Here is a 27,800-nt window from a genome sequence, read left to right as displayed (position 1 = left end):
AGTGGATAAAATGCTTTTTAAACCCACATGGTGTGGCTAGAGCAGCAGAAAAATGCTAACTAGCTCAACCCTAAATCCTATTTCTGCTGCATCTGTATATGCCTGACATAGCAGTGTGCTAGTATGCTATTCCGTATTCTGCATCTGATATACTCATATAACTAAAACTGGGATGCAGAAAGGAAGTATAAACCACAAATAAGTGGTAAGATGTTTTTGAAATATATAAAAAAAATACTTTTAAGGCACTGGAATCTTTTCAGATAATGTGGGAAGACAAAATGTGGTTCTTAATACATACACTGTAGTGAGCCAAACACTTTTTATATAACAAGAATATTTGGACATTTATAAAGGCAGGTTGTCGACTACATTTCTCCAGAAAGCAGCTTTTAGGTTAAAATACAATGTTTTTTTGACATTACAAAATATGTATAGGAATGTATGAAAAAAGCTTGAGAAGGACTTTTGTGTCCAGATAAACAAAAAAAGAATTTACATGAGGTGTATTCAGTAGTTCTTAAGCTAGCGTTAGCATTGCTGTTCTTTGAGTAATTTAAATACCAAAGCCACAATGGTGTGAGCTGCACTGCCATCTATCAACATGGTTAGCATGATCATCTCGTTTTCTACAGAGTGTGCTTGAGTGGTTTATAATAATTAATTCCCTCAACTGTCAAACAAAAAATTGCTTCCACTGATAATAAGTGTTTCATTGTCTAATTTTTATCACATCATCACGACCCCTCTGAAAACTCCCCCGCTAAAACCAGCCTAGGAATGAGGTTCCATTTTCACGTTTTAGGGTGCGGCCACATACCTTTATACGATAAAATTCAGCAGGCGAAATGCCGTCATCTCTATAGGAATCTATGCAATCTGTAATTTTGTGAGAGGCATGTGTGAAGATTCTGTCACATTATCGAAATATTGGCATCGTTTTGTGCAAAAAGGTCAACTTTCTATTGTCAACAGTGTAGCAATGAATGAAGCACAGCTCACACGAATCACTTTCAAACCAAGTATTTTTCTTTTCATCAACGCGGCGAAGCTATGACCAATGTCAACCTGCTGTGAAACCTGCGTAGGGAAATTTTTCGCCTTCGTATAAACGGCACGATATGGATAATGAACAATAAGCCTTTTTTCCCGCCTAAAATTTTGCTAATGTGACCACAAGTCACGTAATTTCACACCATACATATATATATATATATATATATATATATATATATATATATATATATATATATATATATATATATATATATATATATATATTTGAAAACTATTATGAGTAAAGTCTTCTCATGTGAGTGTACACCAATCAGATGACTCTTCACAAAAGAAACTACTAATTGCATCTTTAAATGAAATCTTTAAATGCGCATTGTGGGCATTTGTTGATGTGACTAAACACAAAAGAGAAATGGAATATGAATAATTGTGAAGTATAATTCATGTCTGGAACACTATCGTTTAAAAAAGGGCAATATCACATGAGCATGACCCAAACGTTTGGTCCTGAGTTCATAAATTAAACATGTGCATTTGATAAGACTGCATTAGAGCAACTGAGCTTTACATAACGTCCTTAACAAATACTGCATCCTGAGAGCAAACTGTTGGTAAGCACAACAACACACTGAAGTCCAGAGGTGACCATCAGAGAAACATTAGTCTCACAGTTACTGAATACATTTAGAAATGACGACAAACGCTTGTACAGAAAAGGAAGGGAATAGGACGGTTTGTCTCATGTGTTTCTCATAAGTTCACAATTCTGTTAGGCGATGCCAAGAACAGTCTGCTGGGAAACTCAATGTTCACAAGCACTTTATTTCCCATCGCCAAACTTTTGTTGGGGCCTTCTCTGTTGAAGAAGGGGTCGATTTAACAGGGCATGCTGAAAGCTGTTTGGTGGTCAGTGCCTAAGGAACAGGGATATCCCATAAGTCCCAGTGGAAGCTCACAGTCTGTGTTTAAGGCAAGTGTGAGGCCTCTAGATTGGCGGCACAGGGGATGTCCTACAACCCTGAAAAAACAATACAAAATCTATGAATTTCACAACCAAAAAGCTTTGATCGTCTGTAGGAACATGCCTCTCACCATTTATATGGGCTTCAAATGGAGGTCAATGCTTTCTGCAGACCACCTGCTGGAGGTGTAACTCACTCTCCGCCGCAACGATTGGCAGCTTGTTCGTAAGGTGGTAGTTGATCAGGTGACTGATGCTCTCAAAAAGCATGTCTTTAGTCCGAACCTAATGGAAACGGACAATTAAAACAAAGTTCATATAAGATGTGGTTTAAAAGGGATAGTTCACCCAAAAATGAAAATTAGCCCATGATTTACTCACCCTCAAGTAATCCTAGGTGCATATGACATTCTTCATTCAGACGAATACAATCAGAGTTATATTAAAACATTTCCTGACTCTTCCAAGCTTTATAATGGTAGTAAATGGCATTACTCGCATAAGTTGTGCTTTACACATAAGTGCAATCCGTTTGTATGTACGTTTGGCCAGAAGCTAGTTATTTAACTTTAGAAAGTTTTACATATGGGTATTTTTCTTACACAAACGCATCACTTTCGCTTCAAAAGGCCTTTATTAACCCCCCGGAGCCGTGTGGAGCACTATTATGATGGTAGATGTACTTTTATGGGCTTCAATACAGAAACAGCCATTCACTGCCATTATAAAGCTCGGAAGAGCCAGGACATTTTTTAGGCTAATTTTCATTTTTGGGTGAACTATCCCTTTAATTGTTTTCATAATTGGTTTGACTGAGCTTGAAGCGTCACTCACCACTCCTTCTGGATCCACCAGCAGCAGATGTTTGGGAAGCCCGCACTGCATCCCAGTCAGGACATATTGGCCTGGGTTAGTGGCACTGTCCCGCACCAGGAAATCCCCGTCTCGGCCCAGCAGATTCTCTGCGTCCCTGCGGCTCATGCGTCCGTGGTACCACATCTCCCTCCGGAGCTGGTCCTCTGTGGGTGCGACGGGGGCCCGGCGCCGTGGGGGACTCGGCCACTTGTCCTCCAGTACGCAAACTCCACTGGCTTCATGTAGACGCAGGGCGTCCTCAAACGGTCCTGTGAGGTCAAGAACAGTACAATTTGTAGGATGAAGTGAGTTGTATGCATTCTTCTTCTTGAGATTAATCAATTTCAGTAATTTGCAGTGGACTCACTCATATCAAAAATGTCTTTCTTCGGGCTCTCGGGTTTGCGTCCTCTTTGGGCATCCATTGAAGCCTCCATGTTGTCCAGATTCTGGGTGTTTACGTACAGGTGTTCCTCATAATCGCGGCTGCCGGGAGGATGACCGTCTGCTCGCAGGTAACCATCGGAAGTCAAACCTACAGAAAATAAACTGTTACTAAATAGCATCGCCGATAGAAGGAAAAAAATTGGAATATCGGACCATGTTACTTCCAGCAAAAAACAAAACGTCACAAAAGTAACAATACTGATAATTAACCACCAGGCGTCTCACTTGAGCTGCTGTTCTCCGTGTCCCAGTGCGTTTCATAACACAAGTGGGCGGCAGGGAGGCTACAAGCATCTCTTTTGGCTGGTGACCCCATCTGAAAGAATAATTTTTATATTCTAGGATCATCTTTTTTTTTATTAGAAATTATAATACATTGTATAATGTATATGTGTCCTCTAATAAAACGTCTTATACACTATGTTTCTTCTCAAAGTATAAAAAATAAGAAGCTAAAAAATAGATTTTTTTTGTAGTGTGGAAGGTAATTAGGCCTATAACAAATTATTATGGTTAGTTTGACAGGGCAGGTTAAAGAGGTCAAAGGTTTCGAAAGGTCAAGTAGTTTTAAAAATAATCATTGATAATTGAAGAATTGCTCATTTCTTGCAGATGGCATATAGGTTTTCAGCTTTCATTCGTTTGTTTGCCTGACGCAATTAGCTTTATGCTAATACCACTCACGGAAGTGAAAGGCCAATTTTAGTTTGTTCTCTCCACAAACTTCATGCTGTTCATAACACATTTCAAAGCAGGAATTTAACTCCACATCCATTTATAATAAAGTCTATTGTTTTACCTGAGCAGTTTTGCTCTGTGGTTGTGTGTGGACGTGACCCAGTAGGCCCGCGGGAGGCCTGAGCCTAGAGTCCACCACTCCCCCAACGGGAGGCTCCTTCCCTGGGATGCTGTTGTAGTAATCGTGCTCAGACGATTCCTCGTCATCACCCCACGCTGACTCTTCTGTTCGTATAGTCCTAAACATTAAATAAAGCTATTTAGCATGTTTGCGCATCAACATATTAGCAATCAGTGAAAAGGTAATTATATACTTCCTTCAATCTGAATATATAAATCATAAATATATTTCCATTTAGTAAAAAAAGGCTTATTAAGCAATATCTACTTACAAATTACTATTTTAATTAATATTTGTCTGTGCTTTATGTTTTTATGCTTATTAAGGTATGAAATAACATATGAATGATCAATATATATTAAATGGTTTAACCATGTAATTGAAAATATACAGAATAGTATACTGTTCTATTACAATATATTGAATAATACATAAGGAATTGCTGCTTTTCATATATTGAACATATGTGACAATATATTTACTAATATATCATAATGTATGTAATTTTATATTCAGTAATACACTTCATATTATATTGATGTATATGTGATCAGATATGTTACTGCATCTGTAATATATTGTAGATATATTTACTCAAGCAAAATAAACACACATATATAGAGAAATATATAATGTAATTTATTTCTTATATTTATTAATTATTTTCATTATAAATGTTTCATATTTTCAAGCTAGTTATCATAAGCACCTGCATGTACTAAAGTAATTAACCAAGCAAGAGACTATCACTGTGCTGCGGAGTGCAAAGCCATTACTTTAAAATATAGCAATTATAGTCTTATGTTCTTTGGCCAATCGTCAGCCTAACCACAGGCTCTACTCTTCAGCACAATGACCCCAAAAACATACCAGAAAAACTTTTAAATTCCACAATAAGAAAACATTAAACACTAACAGTTCCCTTTCGAACGGTCACTTCGTATTGCGTAGCTATACGCAGTGGGGAAACTCCTTTTCCTCGATTTACTGAAGCCTTTATGTAAAGCGCATTTGCAGCTGCACAGCTAGAACATGAGCGTCTGGCTCGCTCATAGGCTGCGCTGCGGCAACTGCACATCCAATGGCGCAGGCGCCTCTGACGTGCAACCAATGAGATCACTCTGCGTCATACACGTCAGGGCCCGCCAAGGGGGCGTGACCTCAGTCTATAATAGTCCCCGAATTCGCCATTATAGCAGATTTTACTCCTTCAGCGACAAACTTCACGTCTCTGACCATTTATTGAGCCTTCGCCGTCGAACAAGCCTTCAGCCTGAGCGAGCTACAGTTCAGCAGACTACACATCTCAACCGTGTTTCTCCTGACGCCGTCTCTCCTGTGGCTATCCGGCGATATCCTTTTCAATATCTGTTTATTATGTGTTTATATCTGTATCAGCTTTGTTCCATATGCCTCGTGTTATGCGAGGCCTACGAACACGCGAGCTGCATTTCATGCCTGGGACTCTACCACGCAGAGAATGCACTCTCTGTCGGCGGATGTGCGGCCTGCGCGTGCATGCCTATCTCCGTGCTGCGAACTCGGCTAACGTTAGCTCTCTCTCGAGACGGCGGCGCCGCATCACCCGCGCTCCCTTCTCCGGCCCTACTTCAGCCGAGGAAGAAGAAGCGCCGCAGCCAACGGCATCCAGAGAGCACGGACGTTTGTGAATGCACGCCGGCCACGTCCCCGCGTGCTTCACTCACTCCAGCTCAGTCATCTCCGGTCCCGTTCGAGGGAGATCAGCGCCCCCCCACCACCCCGTGGCGGGCCTCGTCTCTTTCGGCGGACCCAGCGAGGCAGGACTAACTCCGACGCTGAAATGCTTCGGATCCTAACACAGGCCGTCGCGGACCTCGAGCTCGAGTGGAACTAACCGTGCTAGCTGGCGCCGACCAGCAAAGCCCGCGAAACAGGCCTCTCAGCCCCGCCCTGCGGCTGATGCCGAACGCTTCCCGCCAAAGCCGTCCTAGCACGCAAAGGAAAGAGAGGGCACGTGTCCCGCGCTTGCCGGACCACCCTCAAAGAAGCCAGCAAAACTTCCCACAGCCCCCTGTACAGTTCAGGCGGCTGGGGATTTTATTATTGTAAACAGGCCCGCAGCAGTGAGCGCGTCTTTGCAAACAAACGCCGTTTTCACGGCGACCCAAATAAAGCACACGAGCACAACACATGGGTTCACGGTCCCCCTTCACTAGGCGGCCCCTCCCTTGTTGTAACACTGACTTCCCCACACGCAAATGCTTGTGCAGTCAGTCCAACATTCAATGTGTGCACAAATCACAATATATGGGTTCACGGTCCCCCTTCACTAGGCGGCCCCTCCCCTGTTTTAACACTGACTTCCCCACACGCAAATGCTTGTGCAGTCAGTCCAACATTCAATGTGTGCACAAATCACAATATATGGGTTCACGGTCCCCCTTCACTAGGCGGCCCCTCCCCTGTTTTAACACTGACTTCCCCACACGCAAATGCTTGTGCAGTCAGTCCAACATTCAATGTGTGCACAAATCACAATATATGGGTTCACGGTCCCCCTTCACTAGGCGGCCCCTCCCCTGTTGTAACACTGACTTCCCCACGCGCAAATGCTTGTACAGTCAGTCCAACACTCAATGTGTGCAAAAATCACAATATAAGGGCATCAGGTCCCCCTATGTTAGGCGGCCCGTCCCAATCAGTGTGTCAAGCCCTAGCCACACGGGTTATAGCCTGGCAAGCTATCCCCGATGTGTCGAGTTGAGTTATAAACGCTATAAAGCGAGGCAACTCGCTCCAATTCGCTCGCAGACCCCCAAAGTTTCAGGCGGTTCTCGAGACTTCGGTGAGAAGCAACGTGGGTCACATGCTTCGCACCGATGTACAGAATTCATTAGCAAAAGGGGTGATAGAATTAGTCCCCCCTGTGCTAAAACATACGGGTTTTTACAGCCGCTATTTTCTAATTCCGAAAAATGACGGCGGCCTCAGACCCACTCTAGATCTGAGACATTTGAACAAAGCTCTCATGAGACGGCCGTTCAAAATGTTAGCTATCAGTTTCACAAGCACAACACATGGGTTCACGGTTCCCCTTCACTAGGCGGTCCCTCCCCTGTTGTAACACTGACTTCCCCACACGCAAATGCTTGTGCAGTCAGTCCAACATTCAATGTGTGCACAAATCACAATATATGGGTTCACGGTCCCCCTTCACTAGGTGGCCCCTCCCCCGTTGTAACACTGACTTCCCCACACGCAAATGCTTGTACAGTCAGTCCAATACTCAATGTGTGCACAAATCACAATATAAGGGTATCAGGTCCCCCTACGTTAGGCGACCAGCCCCAATCAGTGTGTCAAGCCCTAGCCACACGGGTTCTAGCCTGGCAAGCTATCCCCGATGTGTCGAGTTGGGTCATAAACACTATAAAGCGAGGTTACTCGCTCCAATTCGCTCGCAGACCCCCAGAATTTCAGGCGGTTCTCGAGACTTCGGTGAGAAGCAACGTGGGTCACGTGCTTCGCACCGAAGTACAAAATCTATTAGCAAAAGGGGCGATAGAATTAGTCCCCCCCGCGCTAAAAAATATGGGTTTTTACAGCCGCTATTTTCTGATTCCGAAAAAAGACGGCGGTCTCAGACCCATTCTAGATTTGAGACATTTGAACAAAGCTCTCATGAGACGGCCGTTCAAATTGTTAACTATCAAACATATCCTCGCGCAAGTGCGTCCGGGGGATTGGTTTGTCACAATGGATCTGAAAGATGCTTACTTTCACATTCAAATAAATCCTCGTCACAGGCCATTCTTGAGATTCGCCTTCGAGGGCCGGGCTTATCAATACACCGTTCTGCCGATCGGTCTATCGTTGGCACCCCGTACATTCACGAAGTGTATGGATGCAGCGCTTTCTCCTCTGAGATTTCAGGGAGTGCGCATGTTAAATTATCTCGACGACTGGCTGGTGGGGGCACAGTCGAGAATCGAGCTATTAGCTCACAGGGATTTGATTCTCGGCCATCTAAAATGCCTGGGTTTCACAATCAATGTTTCAAAAAGCAAACTAACCCCCAGCCAGAGCATGATCTTTCTGGGCACAGTTTTAGACTCGAGAGCTATGACAGCGTGACTCACACAGAGCGCGCGCTCTCGGTGCGAGCGCTTGCAGGCACTTTCAGATTGCGCGAGCGCGCGCCACTGAAGAAATTTCAGAAACTGCTTGGTCTCATGGCAGCAGCATCGCCAGTACTCCGCATGGGATTACTGCGCATGCGCCCGATGCAGCATTGGCTGAAACGCTGTGGGCCAACTCATGCATGGCAGTCAGGCAGCTTGCGCGTTATGGTGAATCACGGTTGTTTAAGAACCCTGATTCCCTGGCGGGCTCAGAACTGGCACCACGAGGGGGTGACAATGGGAACAATTTCCAGGAGGAAAGTGGTTCTTACAGATGCGTCCAACCTGGGTTGGGGAGCGCTGCACGAGGGCATGCATGCATCCGGCCTCTGGTCGAGCACGGAGCAGAGCTTACATATCAACTGTCTGGAGATGAAAGCAGTTGGGTTGGCCCTGAAGGCATTTCTGTCGAACCTCAGAGGTCACTACGTCTTAGTCCGCACAGACAATACGTCAGTGGTGGCCTACATGAATCGCCAGGGGGGCATCAGGTCAGGGAACCTGCATGCGATGGCGAGAGACCTCCTCTATATGGGCACAAACCAACCTGAGCTCTCTGAGAGCAGCGCATATCCCGGGCGTCCAGAATGTGGGCGCGAATATGCTTTCATGGGACAACACTCCCCTCGGCGAGTGGTCCCTGAACCCACAGACGGTCAGTCTAATATGGAAGGTGTTTGGCGAGGCCGAAATCGACCTTTTCGCCTCGAGAATCAACACCCACTGCAAATTGTTCTTCTCGAAGAACAGGGATGCGCTGGCCCATGTCTGGCCCAACCGTCCCTTTTATGCCTTCCCCCCCCCCCCCGTCTCGATGATTCCACAAGTCATCAAACGGGTCAGAGAGAGCGGGTGCCCAGTCCTTCTGGTGGCCCCTCTCTGGAAAACCAGATCGTGGTTCCCGGAACTAGTTCAGTTATCGGACACAATCCCATGGCCTGTCCCACTGAGGAAAGACCTCCTCACACAGGTGAACGGGACATTGTGGCATCCAAGACCCGATTTATGGGCCCTTCATGTTTGGCCCCTCAACGGGTACCCAAGGACCTTCCTGAGAAGGTTTTAAGCACTATATCTGAAGCCAGGGCCCCGTCGACTCGGCGCCTGTATGCTTCAAAATGGTCAGGTTTTTCCAGCTGGTGCTCGAAAAATCAGGCTGACCCAGAGTCATGTGTGATATCAGTGGTTCGCTCATTCTTACAGGAGCTGCTGGACGCGGGTTGCTCCCCGTCCACGCTCAAAGTGTATGTGGCAGCCATAGCAGCACATCATGTTCTGACGGCTGGCCAGTCACTGGGAAGAAACGACCTGGTCGTAAGATTCCTGAAAGGTGCGAGGAGAATGAACCCCTCCAGGCCTCCGTCTGTGCCGCCTCTGGACCTCTCCACGGTCCTGGGGGCTCTGAAAGGTCCGCCTTTCGAACCGCTCCAATCGGTTGATCTAAAAACCCTCTCGCTGAAGACCGCTCTCCTTATGGCGTTGGCATCTATCAAACGAGTGGGAGATCTGCAGGCGCTCTCTGTGAGCCCTGCATGTTTGGAGTTGGGTCCAGATGACTCCAGAGTCATCCTCAAGCCCAGACATGGTTACGTTCCTAAAGTGCTCTCAACACTGTTCAGAGCACAGGTGGTGACATTATCAGCCCTCCCTCCTTCTGCAGAGGATGGAGAGGTTAATCTTCTCTGCCCTGTCTGAGCGCTGAGAATCTATCGGGAGCTTTCTGCGTCTTTTAGACAATCAGAACAGCTTTTTGTCTGCTTTGGTGGTAGATCCAAGGGGGATCCAGTCACTAAGCAAAGACTGTCTAGATGGATAGTGGATGCTATTTCTATGGCTTATACCGCAGCGGGTCAAGTTTGCCCTATAGGTATCAAGGCCCATACGACCAGAGGTATGTCTCGTCATGGGCTTGGTCATCTGGCATTCCCATTAGTGATATTTGTGATGCGGCCGGCTGGTCCTCGCCTTCCACATTTATGAGTTTCTATAATAGGGAAGTGCCTTCCCTGCAGGCGAAGGTGCTTTCGGTATGATTAAGACCCGTCGGTGGCTGGTCTTGTCATATATTACTGTGCACTATCACATTCACATATATATATAAAACCCGCTGCTGGCTGGTTGTATTCATGCATAAACCCGCTGTTGCCGGTTATATTTACATATATATAAAACCCGCTTTGGCCGGTTATATGACATATATAAAACCCGCTTTTGCCGGTTATATTCCATACATATATAAAACCTGCTTTGGCCGGTTATAATTTCATATATAAACCCACTTGACTGGTTATATGTTCATATACCAATAACCCCGACAGTGTCTGGGTTCATTGGTGTAGTATGTTGGGTTATTTCTAACTGATGTGTACTATTTTAGACCTGACGGTGTCTGGTCTATTTATACATAATTATGCGGTTATGGCTTGTTCTGTATGCTCAGGGGCCTGAGTTGCAGTGGCAGCCAGTTACTCAGTGCGGCGTTTTGCATGGCGTCCCCACTGCGTATAGCTACGCAATACGAAGTGACCGTTCGAAAGGGAACTACTCGGTTACTCACGTAACCTCAGTTCCCTGAGTTAGGGAACGAGTATTGCGTAGCCAGCCGCACTATAGTAACATGGCAAGTTGTCGCTTCAGTCGTTAAACCTGCTATAATGGCGAATTCGGGGACTATTATAGACTGAGGTCACGCCCCCTTGGCGGGCCCTGACGTGTATGACGCAGAGTGATCTCATTGGTTGCACGTCAGAGGCGCCTGCGCCATTGGATGTGCAGTTGCCGCAGCGCAGCCTATGAGCGAGCCAGACGCTCATGTTCTAGCTGTGCAGCTGCAAATGCGCTTTACATAAAGGCTTCAGTAAATCGAGGAAAAGGAGTTTCCCCACTGCGTATAGCTACGCAATACTCGTTCCCTAACTCAGGGAACTGAGGTTACGTGAGTAACCGAGTAGATCTCCCCCCTATATTAAAACCTGTTAACCGTTTCCAGAGCGTCGGCGCACTGAAGCGTTTTTTTTTTTTATTTAGTTCAAATTTACTATCAGATTTAATGTTATACCTTGACAAACTATACATCATTAAAAAGATATAATACTCAAGATTCAGTATTTGACCACTATTGTATTCTGAGAAACTTATAGTGACAGTTATGTCTTAATTTGTGTCAGGAGTTATGAAATGAAAAAATGAGTCGATACCTTTAATATGAATTATGAGCGTCAGCTGGTCCATTCATAAAAAACACTCCAAGCTGTCGTCATGACAGCGATTCACAAAACATCGTCCCTCAGGGCTTTAGCTCAAAAATGTGCAGACTTGGAGAAATATTGATATATTCTCATAGATTAACATCATATTTCTATAGACAGGAATAATATTTGTTGAATTTATACCCAAATGCGTCGATGTAATCATTATGATCGCTTCTTACTGAGATGTGCTGTGTTTTCAATTCATACCAATAGCCTGAGGGCGCTATATGCACAATAACAGTCCATATATGGATCACGAAGAAGACCCATAGTCATGTGACATTCCAGGACGTCACTGATACAGAAAGTAGCTGACAGAGATCGCTGTAACATGCAGATAAAGATGTTTTGAAGACAATAAACATGATTGCAATGATATTTGAGTTACCTGTGTTCTTCAAGCCATGCCAGGTATTTCATAATAATAGATTATATTTATAATGTAATGCTAATCGATATAGATTTCATCATCGTGCAGAACACTATAAATAATACATTTTCTGTCGGATTTTTTTTTTATCTGAAGCCAAATTAGATCACAGAAGATTATTTAAAACACTCGACTTGCGTTATAAAGTAAGTTTGGAGCACAAACATGGTTTTAATCTCATAAATGGTCGTGTATTGATGGTGTGCTAAGCTAACATGCTAGCTAGCCCAGGTGCACCTGCCACCAGCAGTTATTGTTTTATGATTTTTGTTCTAAATAGGAATGCTTACTGAAATGTTTCAGTGCATTTGATACCAGTTTCAAATATTTAGTGAGAACTTTGATAAAAGAAATTAGGGTTTGAAACCCTATGAATAGCCTGTGAATAGCCAGTCGTTAGTAGCTATAATGCAGACAAAAGAAATGCATATTTAGAGCCATAACCAGTCTGGAGAGGTGTAAATGTGTGCAGGGAGAGACTGACTCTGAATGGGGCTCGTTTGCACCACAAAATAATAGAGACAATAGACTGATTAGATGACTCAGAAGATGACTAAACATCAGTTTGCATTTTAGAGTCTAATCAAAATAAAGTAATTTGACATGATCTTGAAAAACATTTAACTAAATACAGAGTTTTAGACTTATCATTTTCAGATTTTAAATATAAAATGGTCACACATATGGCTTTAGCTGCAGTGCATTTCTAGATTCCTCCAGGGCCAACTTCAATTTTATTTTTATGAAGATGTTTCATAAAAGTAAATTTCTAATAACTTTACAAAACTTTGAAGCTATTTAAACATTTTTTTTTCATTATGACAATAATTATTTCTACATTTACAATAAACTACTAGGTGTCAGCTTTCAAATGAGATCATACTTGTGCTTTTAGTGCAAAGGGTTCATGAACTGTATCTGTTTAAGTTTGGGTATGCCATTTCTGGGGATTTTTCAAAAGTGGCCTTGAAGGTTAACAGGTTAATATTGAGCAAAACACAGTAAATGACACTTCATTTTAACATTTGCTCCTTTCAGAAATCAGTCAGAAGCAAACCATGCTGGGAACTAGAAATCTGTCGTAACTCATTCCGTGAATGTGTGTGTACATGTGTGAACATATATTGCACATGCATGTTCCCATATAAATGTGAATGTATGTACACAATAAAGGATAAAAGATTTATATTCATGAATATATAGCTATACATGGTCAATGCATATATTGCAGTATATTGAAAAATATAAGCACTAGTTTCCCATATATGGAAATGTATTATGTAATATATCGCATTATATTTTGCAGTATATTCCCTTTTTTTTCCTAAGGGTGAAAGGTTCAAGTTGATCACGATCACGTGAATTCGGAAAGTGACTAATGTGCTAATGTGATCGCACCTTTAGAGTTTCATGTGTTAGCTTAGCAACATGCTAACAGCACACAGAGCTGTTTTCTATTTAGTACGGTTAATTTGAGTGACATCAGCTCCATTTCAGTTACAGAAGGATCCTGTCTATATATGGAAGTAGACTTATATTAAAGACAAGAAAGAGCATTTAACAACAATGATTTATAATTGAACAAATTGAAAGAAATGATCCATAACTGATGTGACACTGAGCAGGCTTGTGGTTTCTGAGAGCCCCTTAAATAAATTTAGCTTTAAATTGAAACACAAGTCGTGTGTATCCTATTTCAACCTTGTGAAAACTGTTCAGAGCTGAAGTTTAACATTGACTGCAGATAAACCAATAGAGGAACTACTGTCGTTTTCATGTTTTGATGCATCCAAAAGCCCAAACAAACAAGGCCTATGGTTCAAGGGACATTATGTGAATCTCACCTATCCATGGTGGGAATGGCTTTGGGTGGGCTGTGTAGGTACTGTTTGAACTGCAATTCGAAGGCCTGGCCGATGGTACTGATGACATTCTGGGCAAGACCTTCACCGCACTCCAGGATGTGACACGCTAGAGGGATTAGAACGCACATGTGAGAAATCTAGCTAAAATAATCAGTGACACAAACAAAAGTTAAGGCAAATCAATGGGAAATGGAATTGGGGACATGACGCGAGCTGGGATCAAACCCATTTGTCCCAAACAAGCACCATAGCTCAACATGAAGACCGTAACTCTAACAACACATATTTTTGTTTTGTGCATAACATGCATACACAATACAATAAGACATATACATATATATATATATATATATATATATATACTGTATACATATATGTATATACACGGTGCTTAGCATAAGTGAACATACCCATGCTAAAGTTGACTAAAAAGAGGAATAAAAAAATCATCTTTTGGAAATTGATCTTAATGGCTTAATTAAAAAAATGAGGAAAAAATCCAACCTTTAAGGACACCAATTTTCTTTGTGAATGAATAATGTGTCGTAAATAAATAAATGTTCTTCATTAAAATACAGGTTGCATAAGTCAGGACACCCCTATGTTAAATTCCCATAGAGGCAGGGAGATTTTTATTTTTAAAGGCCAATTATTTCATGGATCCAGGATACTATTAGTAGTCCAGGATACTACTAAGTTCCCTTGGCCTTTGGAATTAAAATAGCCCCACATCATCACATTCCCTTCACCATACCTAGAGATTTGCAGGGAGTACTTTCCATAAGATCATCACTCAATGCAAATCAAACCAGCTATTAGGCTAACTCAAATAAAACCATGCAAATCTCTAGGCCAAAAATCTGCCTGCCTCTATGGGAATTTAACATAGGGGTGTCCTGACTTTTGCACCCTGTATTTTAAGGAAGAACATTTATTTATTTACGATACATTATTCATTCACAAAGAAAATTGGTGTCCTTAAAGGTTGTATTTTTCTTCATTTTTTTAATTAAGGCATTATTGTTTCAAAACAATTTCAAAAAGATGATTTTTTATTCCTCTTTTTAGTCAACTTTATATATATATATATATATATATATATATATATATATATATATATATATATTAGTAAAAATATAATAAAAATACCTCTTTGATTGACAGGATCTTTGGCCACATAGGCGACGTAATCAGGTGTATCCTTCAACACGTGAAGAAATCAGTCAGAATCAAGTTGCAGTTTTAAATGTAAACAGACATGATATGAGCTGAAAGAAGAGGCCTTGAACAGTAAACATGTATTTTAGAGGTCTTACCGAGTCTCCACCAGAGGCGAAAGATATGGACTGCATGGGGTGATGGGCAATCACCTACATAAAGAGATAAAAAAAATGAAAAAAAGAGAAAAAAAATGTCCGACCTTTTAAGTATTAATAAAAAATTATTAAAAAAAATAAAAAACAAACAGTGTCGGGGGAAAGTATGAAAAGCTTAAAGGGGCAATATATATTCAAATAAATAACTATCCAATGATATAATTTATAATTTAATCACAGCCCTAATTTTTTTTTTTAAGTTTTGTTGAATTAACTCAATTTGTCAGACTTTAACCAACAAATTTATATAACTAGGAAAAATTGAATACTTTAAGCAATTTAATTTAATCTTTAATAAGTCTGATTAATCTTATTAATCTTTAATAAGAAATAATCTAAAATAATAGTATTATTTTACTACAGTACTGCACAGGAACATGAAACAAATCTGAATCTGTTCATTTACATGAATCATCTAAAATAACTGATTCACTAAAATGAATCAAACTTTCCAAAGTTACACAAGTAGGAAAAGGCCGTTTTGAAATGTTTGCTTATTACATCAGCTTAATCAGTTGTTAAGCTGCAGTCATACTACTGAAACATTTAGTTTTGTCGAGTTACTGTAACTCCTCAACACCGTATAGACCTTATGTAGCCCCGCCCCTTTTCAGCGCTGCGCTCGTTGTCTTTTGTCTTCCGGTCTGTATTTTTACATTAATCCTGCGTATTTATAAATGAATGGCTCATTTTAAAATCTTCCCTGTCTACTGACATTTGTTAAGCAATCTCCTTTAAACACTACAATCCTCATGCTAACTTTCGTTAACTTTACATTAAGTAAATCCACTTCAAAAGCTAATAACTCCTGGACAGCAATGCCGTAGAGATGTACAGAGCGACCGCAAAAACGGAAGTTCGAAGACAATATTCTAAAGATGGCTGCGCCCTCGTTTCTCTGGCGCATCTGTAGGAATGATAATGTTGTGATAAATCGGTTGGGGCTGATATGATTTTAAGGGGTTATCCTGTCTAGAGGGTCGACCTGTCGCGTGGTGGGGACGAGTAGACTCAAGCCCTCAATGGAGATGTTGACACCGATGCTCATTCCAGCGAAACGTAGGTTACTCTTCCCCATGATAGACTGGAGGGTTTTGTTGTTGGTCTAAAATGGGAAGCAAAACAAGTATTTGGATATCACTACATTTTCTTAAATATCTGCTTAATAAAAAAAGGGCCAAAAATGCAATTTGCTCTTACTTTCTTCCTCCAGGCAGCCTTTCCTCCGGGTACAACTTCACACAATCTGTTGATGGCCTCCCTGTGTTCACACACACACACACACACACACACACACACACACACACACACACACACACACACACACACACACACACACACACACACACAGGGAGCACTATTAGAGAGGTATTACCAGATCTCACATACCCGGAAAACCCCAAAAAAAAAACATTTCTCTTCTGTTTCAGTGCAACCACTGTGTGAAAATAAATAAGGAATGTGTCTGAGCCTAAGAATAAAGCTTATTCAAATATTGCAAGTGTATTGTCAGATCAAATAAACAGAGCAAAGCAAAACAATTCAGTTAAATCAATCAAGGAAATTGTTTCAGCTCAGCGAAAACAAAACAAAAGAGCTGAGTTAAATCAATCCAGGAAATTGTTTCGGCTCAACAAAACGAAAACAAACCAAACAAAAAATGTTTAAAAATAAATAAAACAAAAACAAAGCACCACAATTTGTAAAATTGTTCTCAAATGAGAAAAGACCAAAACTCGCAGTAGTGATGGGTGCCTTAATATGACTAATAAAACAAAAAAAGTGTAATTTGTGAAACAATTTCAATAGCTGTGAACAGTTTGGCAGAGGGGCATCATGGGTTGTGAGGTCAACAGCGGACACAGTGACTTCGAAACACCAGCATGCTATCAAATAGCACATTAATAATTTAAAAGTCCCAACTGTCCCAGCAAAGGACTTTTCAGGGAATTTTTCCAATATATGTTATTGAATAAGCATTGCAAAGAGTGGTTGTGACAATTTCTCTTGGTGTATTTTTATTTTGCAAGACTACGCGCCAGTGTGCGTTTTGCCTCTTTGTTTTTATGGAAATTGCTTCTAGGCCACGCTCCATGACAATGTCAAATGAGAGACCCCACCCACACTCCCTCTTTCCTCGGAGCACCGCAAATCAGCTGATTTACAAGCCATTCGTTTCTGCTGCAAAATAGATTCTGGCTAAATATGCAGCCAGTTCCAATCATTCCCATTATAACCATTATAATGTCATAACAGACTGCCACTCTCTACTCAAAACTATCATTCTTCTCCAGTCATCCTTGTTTATCAACTCTAACTCTACCCCATGCAATCTGCATCATCTTGGGCCCCAGAGGGCCTCCACAGTCATTAGTTGGAGTCGTTAATAATACATGGATATATCACTCCGTCTCCATCTCGCCTGTGCAATCTGCACTTTAGACCACTGTGGGCCATGGGGTTTGGGTTTCTGCTGATCGATGAGCAAGGGCAGGGAGAGGGACTGCACTGTTGCCCTCGGGAATCTGGAGCTCCGCCCCGTCACCCCCTACAAGAATGCACATGCTTGCACACATATAAATAAATATACACCTAAGAACTAATGCAAGCGTGCACACTTACGTACGTTCAAACATGGTTTGGCACACAAAAAGTGAACCGCAAAGTGATATTATATTGCTTCGATGTGAAATATATCAATCTAATATAAATTACGTAATAATAAAATAAATAAAAACAACGAGTTAAAAGCCAAAAATAAATAAATGAATAAACAAGCTAAAAACATGAAGAGTAAGGTAAAACATTATATATATATATATATATATATATATATATATTAGTGCTGTCAAATCGATTAATTGCAATTAATCGCATCTAAATATATATATACACACACATATACACATATATTTACAAGCTTTTATGCTAATGCGATTAATCAATATGAAAGCACTAATATATAAGACAACTTATATATTAAGACAAAAATCTTAAGACAACTGATGTTTAGTTTTAGGTGTCGCCTGGACAAGTCAGTGAACCATATAATTGAAGCCCTAGTCAGTCCTCTGAAAAGCTGTTGTAGATACACTTCTAGGTTAAGACGACATTGGTGCAATAGCCTGTATATCCTATAGGCTAATATGGAATTTTTTATATATGTATTTTTTTTATTTATGTATTGCCTCGTATCTCCTATTTGTACTGTATGATGTGTTATATGGACCTGTGTCTGCAATAAATCTTTATTATATATATATATATATATATATATATATTATACACACACACATATATATACAGTGGATAGCATAAGTGAACACACCCATGCTAAAGTTGACTAGAAAGAGGAATAAAAAAATCATCTTTTGGATTTTTCCTCATTTTTTAAATTAAGGACAACAATTTTCTTTGTGAATGAATAATGTATCGTAAATAAATAAATGTTCTTCCTTAAAATACAGGTTGCATAAGTAAGCACACCCCTATGTTAAGTTCCCATAGAGGCAGGCAGATTTTTATTTTTAAAGGCCAGTTTTTTCATGAATCCAGGATACTATGCATCCTGATAAAGTTCCCTTGGCCTTTGGAATTAAAAAAACCCCACATCATCACATTCCCTTCACCAAACAAAGAGATGTTGTGTACAAAAGTGTGTGCTTTAAATAAGATCTAGGTTCAGTAACATCCAAATAAAAAACACTTTACCTGGTGACGTGTGTCCTTGTGTTGAAGTCCAAAGATCTCATCGATTTTAGAACCTCAATGCAGCCCATGTACTGCAAAAAAAAAAAAGTACAAAATGACACATTTCATTACAGTTAAATAGTTTTAATTTCCCAGAGGTCATAATTGCTTCATGGAAATGTGTGTCTAATTCTTGTTGTCCATGAGTCCATGATGTAGATGCTGAAAACAAAAGCAACAATTCTCTCTCTCTCTCTCTCTCTCTCTCTCTCACACACATACACACACGCGCACACAAGGATGGTTTAGCTGCACAATAATGGCAGAAGGGTGCATATGCGTCTTTAGCATAACGCTGCATAATCACAGATAAATACTAAACGTATAATTTCAGAAAGACAGCTTGTTCTCGGCGGTTCTGAAAAAGACGACATAATAGCTGTGCTGGGGAAGGTAATTACAGCGAAGTGTGAGGAGATTGACAGCAATAACCACATCATGACCGGTGGGGTGGGGGTGGACTAGATAAGAGGCATTACTGCAGTCTGGCCCTTCTGGGACGTGGAAAGTGCTCTGATGAAGGTGTAGGGAAATATCTATTCGGCAGTTAGTCACTAATGCGTTCAAAAGGGTCACAGGAACATATCGCAAGATGCCCACCCCCACACTGACAGTGCGACATATGTCTGAATAATGAGTTTGTGGTTACGGATGATTGTAGAAAGTAATCAGATCATTTTTGTTGTCTTAGGCTGGGTAAAGGATTTCAAAGGCATACGCCTACCTCGACCCAAAGCACAAGTCATATGGCCAACGGTTAAGTCAAAGTGGTTTCCCTATATCAGTTAGAAACTTAAGATGGAGTAAATCTCCAGCTTAAAGGGACAGTTCACCCGATCAGGAGAAGTCTGTCATCATTTACTCACCCTCATGTCATTCCAAAGCTGTATGACTTTCTGTCTTCTGCAGAACACAAAAGAAGATATTTCGAAAAATGCTGGAAACAAAACAACACTGGAGGCCAATGATGTCCAGTTTATGTATGAAAAAAACTTTTTTTGTTTGTTCCATGTAACATAAAAAGTCATGCAGGTTTGGAACAACATGAGGGTATGTAAATAGTGACAGAATTTTCATTTTTGGGTGAAGTATATCTTTAAGACAATAGTTTTTTATGTTGTATTGAGATCAACATCCTCTGTGTTTGCTTCTTCAACAAATACTGTACAAGTGTGCATTGGGGAATTCCCAAAAGAACTGATTATGACCTTGAAACTGTTCTCTATGAATATAAATCAGTCCCTCTAACATTGCATTCATGTTTTCTGCAATCATTCCTTTTCTCTTAAAGGGAGCGTACACATAAAACTGAAAATGCTCCGATGTACTCACCCTCATGTCGTTTTAAACCTGTATGACTGTCTTTCTTCTGTGGAACACAAAAATAGGATATTTTGAAGAGCTATTTTCCAATATAATAAAAGTCAATGGGGTCCAAAACAACATTGGACAACACTGAGATGTATTTAAAAAATGTCTTTGTTTGTAATCCACAAATGAAAGACAGTCAGAGTTGGAGGCTGAGAAAATTAGATGTCATTTTTGGGTGTACTGTCCCTTTAAGGTTTTTTGGGGTTTTTTTTTAAGAGCATGTCTTGACACCAGCTCATTTCTATCTAAGCAAGCAATTGCAGACATCTTAACTACATTAGTGAGCAGCGGGAAGTGTTCAATCAGTATAATGTATCTTCTTCCTTTTCTTTTTTTACTGCATCTCTTTTGCTTCCTCTCTCTTTCAAAGACCTCATTGTCGGCCAACATGCGGGGTGTGATAAATTAACGCACTCCTTACAGCTAAATCTGCTGCAGTTATATATATATAAATAAACACATACATATACATTCACACATAAATGTCTTCATAGTGGCAGAACAAGTGAAAAACATCACTCAGTGATGTCACAGGTGTAGTGGAGTGTCAGTAGTGTCAGTAGTGGAGGTAGACATTTTTTGAGCTTGTCCTAATTTAATTTCATGGGAACAAGTTATAGACTACTGTTTTGATGATAGGAAACTGCAGATTTTGCTGTAAGGAGAGCGTTACTTTAGCACACAGCATGTTGGCCAACAATGAGGTCTTTGAGAAAGAGAGGAAGCGATATATATATATATACACACTATTATTTATAACAGAGGGGGGTTGCCCAGAAAATGTTTGCACTAGAGAAAATGACCAGTGAGGTTTATACTTCCTATATATGAGGTGAAATGTACAAAATCTGTGCGCTGCTTTTAAATTTCTATTCCTTGTAGTCTTTTGTTCTTAGAAATTTTGTCATCTAGGAATAACACACACCAGTCTAAGTATGAAACAACTTTCTTTTCACCCATGGAAATGCAGATTATGATAAAATAAAAAAATTACATGCTTTTGCGTAGCTAACCGCTAGTTTTAGCCAAACATAAATCCCTTTATTTATACCAACATGCCACAGTGTTATTTGGCTAACTGCCCCCCTCCGTGCCTGTTTCCTCTGCTATACATGTGATACAAATGACTGTGATTAAACATAATTGAATAAACGAATGAATGGTGCCTGTGTAATGCAATTAAGGTGCGTGCGCAGGCCCAGTCTGGGTTGTTGGAGAGAGGGCCGTGTGGTTACAACCAACGGTGGGGTGGATGAGTGCAGGGGCGGGGGGGTGAGAAACTGGGTTGAGAGAGGATAATTGTCATTGACGTCAAATAGTCTGCCAACATTTATAACCCTTGATTGACCCAAGATATGGCTTATATCCACAGCATCTACCAAACTGTTATTGGTTAGCCTACACTGTTTCGCCTACTATGTTTTATCTAACAGGATGTCTACTTCAACATTACAAACTAAGTAAACAATAAATCAAATGTTTATTGTACATGAGCTTAAAGAACTCAAATTTGCTAATGCTATGCTAATTTTAATCACAATTTCATTATTATTCCTTAAAGAAAACACATGCATATACTGTATAAACCAGTATTGATCCCAAAATGGAAATTTGAGAATAGCTCAAATGTCCATCCTGGGATCAAATATAAATTTTGCGAACAACTCATCTTGAGTCATAAACAATAAGCCACCCTCCACCTCCCTTCAGTTCTAGTTTAGTTGTTTACATCTGCAGTTAGTTTATCCACGCCTGCCCCCTGCTCTGACGCATTACCACACAAAGCAATATATCTAGATTAAATTATATATTCCTCCTTTCTCCTCAGGCAATTGCACCCAGACAACCAATACACTGCAGTGAACAGAACACCATTGTTCTCATATCATAAGCAGTTTTGCCTGAACTCAGCTTTTGAAAGGACAAGATGTTGCAGTTGTTTGTAAGCTGCAAGGAGTCAAATCTCTCTCTGCGTCTTCAGAGCTGCATTAGATGGTGCAATGAATGTACATAAATGACTATCGATAACATCACATAGCAGCATATTGAAAACGCTGCAGACCTGCAAAATAACATTAGGCGGAAAGCATATTGAGATTTCAAGATGATAAGCAGGGAACTCACCCTGACAATGTATGAAGCACCCGTGCTGCTGATCTTTTTGTCTGGGTGCAACCACCCCTGCGAGGGCTTATTGATGAAGCTGCCCTTCTGGGTAAAGTTATCTCCCAGCCATATTCCCTCTACCCTGTTCCTCCGGTTCATTCCGGTCCTGAAGCTCCCAGATCCCCCTGGACTCCCCTCAGTGGCCCCTGCACTGGACTCTCTTGGACTTGCCCTCTGCCTCCTGACTGCCTGTAGGGAACAGGGACCCACACAAACAGGGTCACAGGAGTTGAACACAGCTGCAAGACTTGCCACAGGACCACTGGGGACGGTTGCCCCCCCGAAAGCAATAGCAGGGGAACTGTCGGTTCGGGGCGCCCTGCTGGATTCCTTGCTGGAATTGGAGCCGGAGCTGCTATTGGACGGGCTACGGCTGAGCAACGAATTGGAAAACTTCCATTGGGGCATCTTGGGAATGAGCATGCAGAAGGTGGTGGTCCCGTCCTGCTCGGCGTCCAGCCCGGGTGAGTCGGCCAGCACCTGGGCCGAAGGCGGAGGAAGGGCAGCGGTCTCCAGGGGCGGCAGCTCCAAGCCAGGCGCGGACGAGGAGGCCACCGGCGTGGCCACCATCTTCCCGCTCATGGCTAAGCTCTGCATCAGGTCGTCGGAGGAGGTCACAGAGTCGTTACGGAAGCGGCCATACTTGGGCTTAAGTAGCATGCCCGGAGGAGCGGTCCAGAGCGGAGAGGACAGTGGGGGAAGAGGGAGGGGAAGGGGGGGATGACAAGGGAAAGGGAAAAGGAAAGATGCAGTGGAAGCAAAGGAGAAATCCACAAGATTCTGTGCGGACTGAGTCTAGCCCTGCGTCCTCTCTCTCTCTCTCTCTGCTTTCTGACAGTTTCTTTGGCCCTTACTGTTGCTTGCTTAATCCCTCCCTCTCTTCTTCATTCCCTCTCCCTCTCTCTCTCTCAGCTCAGCTTGCCCCCACTCTTGATGATGTCATAGTGTTATGGTCTGTCTATTAGCCCTGCCCATCCCAGACAACATTAGCTAATGCACATCTGCCTGAGCACCTCCTTACAGCATCTTGCACTTATCCTACACTGACACGTACAAAGCCATCCTGCAGCATTAGCTAAAGGTGATGTGTGCCGTTTTGAATGCTACAATACTTTCCCCTATCCCTCTGAAAGGTGTAAATACTGTGGCGCTATCAAAAAATCACTTTTTTTTTGAGCAGTCAGACAACTAGCCCAACTCAACAACACTGGCGTGAATTCGGCTGAGAAATAACAGTTGTTTTTTTGTTTGGTGATGCTGGCGGCGCATAAATTACTGACTGCACTGTTAATTTCATGGGATCAAGGTTAGCATAGGACAGTTAGCCCCTGCTGGTGAATATTGTAACTACACCATCTGGCACCAAAAACTTTTTTACCATGTCTAGTTGATAATAATCTGTTATATATTATAGTAGATGTTTTACCGGTACCTAATTTTCACCTACAAATAAAAATGTCTCCGTGTTAGTTTTTCTTCAGGGAAAATCAGTGGGGTCCAATGTTGTTTGACTTTTCAAACACTTTTCAAAAATATCTTATTTTGTGTTCCAGAGAAGAAACATAAGGGTTAGTAAATGAAGACGAAAAATAATAATCTTTTTCAGTTGAACTACCTCTTAAAAAAAATAATATCTAAGTTGCTTGTTACACAGTGCACACGTATGAGTACTCAAGACATCAAGGCATCTTTTACACCAGTTAATATAGAATAATATAGAATACCTCACAACACCATTACTTGCTTCTCCATCCAAACTGTGTTCTTCATATTGCTGCAGTATGGATAATATAACGATTGCTGATACTTTCTCTGCTCTTCTATTGCTGTCGAAGTCAAGAAAACATCTGAGTTGTCACATTTACAGGACTTGCGTAAGACGTGGTGCCTCTTTGACTAGTCTCTTCCCTTTGCACTGACGTCACTTTTTTCGCAACTGCCCAAAAAGTAAACGCAAAGACTCCACAAGGCCAAATAAACAGGAAGCACTTAAAATACTCTATGTTCCGTTAACTTTGCTTATGTGTGAAGACTATTTTGGTGGAAACCAAAAGAGTTTTGTGGTGTTAACAAATCCTCACGTGTTTCTTGACTCACAAATGGCTTCTTTTAAAATGTTCCTAAATCAACAGCTCTTGGGTAACCTCTCAAAGGTGTTGTGCAGAAATTTTGTTGTTTTTCCATTTGTCACATGCATTGCGTGCCTAGCTGGGGTAATTTTAGCTTCAAGAATGGGGTCACCGGGACCATTTGCAATTAGTGAGAGTGCACGTGCAGGGTCACAGTCTGGATCAATATCTTTGTTAAAAGCAAAACCACAAGAGTGCCTAAAAGCAAGAAAATGAGAAAACAAGACTACTTCACTCATTCAATGTCCGCTTCTCCTCAGGGAGCCATGAATGCTCAGTTCTGGAGGAATCGGACCCATGTCACCATTCCCTTAATTAAGTAAATTATCGTGAATTGTCACACTAAAATCAACAATGCACCGAGGGCTACTGTGTGATCTCAGACTGCAAGATGCCTTTATTTTTAAATAAGTTTATATAAATGCGTTTCTGGATGAATGTTTTTTTAGTAAATGCATGTAAAAAGTGGGATTTGTAAACTTGTGAGAGGGACTGTACATTAATATAGTACTAAACACATTTTATTATATGTAAGGCCACTCTATTTTGATATAACACAAAACAAGGGATTTCCACTTATTCTCTCTGGTCCTGAAAGACCCGAAGAACCCAGCACTAGAACATGTTTGACCGCTGTACTTACAAACAAGGTCATTTTACCCAAATATTGAGACAAAGATAATCACTGATTACAGCAGTTTTCACTGTATGCGACGACATAAGAATATTCATGAATGTAGTAGGAAAAAAACCGCATATTTACTACATTATTTTGTGCCAACGTGGAAAATCATGTACTACTTTTAAATCTGATAAAAAATATTCCTACTATGTAAAAGTCACATGTACATAAATAGATCAATGCCAGACAGCAGGTGACATGCACTGCGAGTTCATTAACCTCATCTGCTCGAACGTATTATCATGACATTAAACATCAAATTGTGGTCAACGTGTGTGAATGTAACATTTTAATATTTGCTTTCTTAAAAAAAATACCGCCAAATGAAAATACATCTTCCACATGGCAGGCATTTACCACATCCTCTTAAAGCATTTGTAGCAATGTATCACAAAATGCTATTACTAAATATATTCATGTAGAAAGATTAAATATATACATGAGAGGCAATCATACAGTAACTCACCAAATCTGCTGCAGGTTGCAACGCCGGCCCTACACAAGCAGCAAAAACACATGCAAACTTGTGTGTTTGAATGTAGAGGAAGGGTAACAGCAAATAAGAGTCGACAGATGTGAAGTTTGAGCCCAAAGGGTGAGAGAAACCACTCAAACCACAGGCTAGAACCATGTGTCCTTGTTCAGGAATCCACAGCATCACATAAACACACCTCCTGCAATGTAATGCCCAATCATGTTACTGATGCTCTGGTCTTATGCACTTTAACACAAGTGTCAATATTTAAGTTGAAAAATGCTTAAACTTAACCTGTCGTACTAATGGTAGATGCTGCTAAGAGTTGTCCGAAATGTGGCACCTCGGTGTGTCTGAGTATAAAAAGACTGTGCTAAATATTGTATCAGTAATATATGCACAAAAGCATTCCTCATTCGAATTCATAGCTTGAACAAACGTTATTACGAGTTACTTGTGAAACGGAAACCGTGTAATTCATTTACAAAAGAGTCACTAAGGTTAACCTTTAGTTAAAAGTTCTAGCAAGCTTGAGTCGTTTTCTCAAACAACCATAGAATACAGCATAAAAAGGCAAACAATTTTAAAAAAGTGTGTTCTGCAGAACATGGCATCAAAAATACACTATGTATATTGGCGCACCACACAAAGAGCAAATCATTTGTCATTTAAACTGATGACTAACACATTGAGGAGTGAAAGACAAACAATAAAGAGACTTTCTAATGCCTTCTTCGCTTGGCTGTACTTCATTGTGTGCTGAAACGATATGCGCTTGTTAAAAAGGTCACAGGAACACTGTGGTCAAATCAGCAGCCCTGACATTAAATGTTAAAGCATCTGAAAAAAAGAGATGACAACAAACTAAAGAAGAAAAAATGGAGCAAACCTCTGCCACCTCAAACAACTCAATTGAATATGTGTTCTTTTTTATGTCTTCAAATGTTCAAAAAGCAAACCATTTTCCAAGAACAAAGCTTAATACATAATTAAGAACTTCTTTTATTTTGTAAATTAACTACTTGGTGGAAAAATGCGATGCTTTTATACAGAAGTTGGTTAAATTATAGGCCTACTTTTAAGCTTTTCTAGGTGGATTAACGTTTAGTTATGTGCTATGTAATTCCTGCAGGTGTTTTGCTCTTTGTAAACGTATTTTGTGATAGTTAAGTCATCATATCTTTCAAGCATTGTTCCACATATACTATCGTATCAGATTTGGTAGCGTTAAATGATCATGACAGGAGTTAGTTACACCAAGTTATCACACTTGTCTGATTTGAACAGTTATAGGCCTGGTTTCACACTTAGATTAAGGCAGGATTAGGCATAAGTAGTTTGCAACATTACTGGTGCATCTTGAGATAAAACAATTGCTCTGATATATTTTAAGAAATGTCAGTGCAAGTTAAAACAGCTCAAACAGTCTTGTGGCTATATTTGAAACAGTTTGTATTGTAGTTTATTTCTTCATTGACCTCCATTGTCATAACACTTTTGAGGGACAGCGAAATTACTTTCTGAAGAATATCTGTAGAAAATTGTATTGAAATGTAAATTTGAAATACACTGGTTTACAATATATTTGAAAAATGATATGTAATAATTGTATGTAAAACACACAGGATAATAGTGAACTTTAGGCGGAGACTGGGCCTATCATTTGCCATCGTTTGATCATCTGGATAAATGTCAAAAGTGATGTCAAAGACTTTTTGGAGTAAAGAGAAGGTTAACGCATATCATAAGGTCATCAAAGTAAATTACTGTATAGTTTACATAAGTACACTACTTACTTTCCAAGCCTGAAACGACTTTAACGAGAAAAAAAAAAGTCCTACAAAACATTTTCTTGTATAGAACACCTCAAGAGATGCTTTCAGACTAAACAAAAGAAGAATAAATCTGTCATTGCCAAAATAAATCATTTAGAGTGTTTTGCACACTTCACCAAAATAACCACACCAACAGATCTTCTTCACGCGTGCACACCTATCAATCAA

At 40.7% G+C, this 27,800-nt stretch overlaps 2 protein-coding genes across 5 annotated transcripts in view; both read right to left on the bottom strand.

The window, feature by feature from the left end:
* LOC143736071 (uncharacterized) overlaps positions 1–27,800 on the bottom strand; it is a 795,401-nt gene that overhangs the window by 445,814 nt on the left and 321,787 nt on the right. The window lies entirely within an intron of this gene.
* shc2 (SHC (Src homology 2 domain containing) transforming protein 2) lies at positions 1,359–27,775 on the bottom strand. 4 transcript variants are annotated; one of them, XM_077226510.1, is made up of 17 exons: positions 27,594–27,774; positions 26,092–26,150; positions 25,789–25,996; positions 24,236–24,337; positions 22,470–22,700; positions 18,936–19,006; positions 16,425–16,485; positions 16,210–16,329; positions 15,165–15,218; positions 14,998–15,049; positions 13,828–13,954; positions 4,080–4,257; positions 3,506–3,596; positions 3,201–3,368; positions 2,813–3,102; positions 2,110–2,263; positions 1,359–2,035 (listed from the first exon to the last, which is right to left on the bottom strand). In XM_077226510.1, the coding sequence occupies exons 5-16, from the start codon at positions 22,608–22,610 to the stop codon at positions 2,135–2,137; spliced, it is 1,482 nt and encodes a 493-aa protein (XP_077082625.1). In that variant the 5' UTR covers positions 22,611–22,700; positions 24,236–24,337; positions 25,789–25,996; positions 26,092–26,150; positions 27,594–27,774; the 3' UTR covers positions 1,359–2,035; positions 2,110–2,134. The 4 variants fall into 4 exon arrangements, with proteins under 4 accessions (XP_077082625.1, XP_077082623.1, XP_077082624.1 ...); XM_077226508.1 differs by lacking the exon at positions 24,236–24,337 and having other exon boundaries at positions 27,594–27,775; XM_077226509.1 differs by lacking the exons at positions 25,789–25,996; positions 26,092–26,150; positions 27,594–27,774 and having other exon boundaries at positions 24,236–24,579.

Source organism: Siphateles boraxobius, unplaced genomic scaffold (assembly GCF_051911475.1).
Source record: "Siphateles boraxobius isolate OS27281-9 unplaced genomic scaffold, OSU_SipBor_1 13, whole genome shotgun sequence".
NCBI lineage: Eukaryota > Metazoa > Chordata > Actinopteri > Cypriniformes > Leuciscidae > Siphateles > Siphateles boraxobius.
The sequence above is the reverse complement of the archived record's forward strand: the minus strand, read 5'-3'. Positions and strand labels throughout refer to the sequence as shown.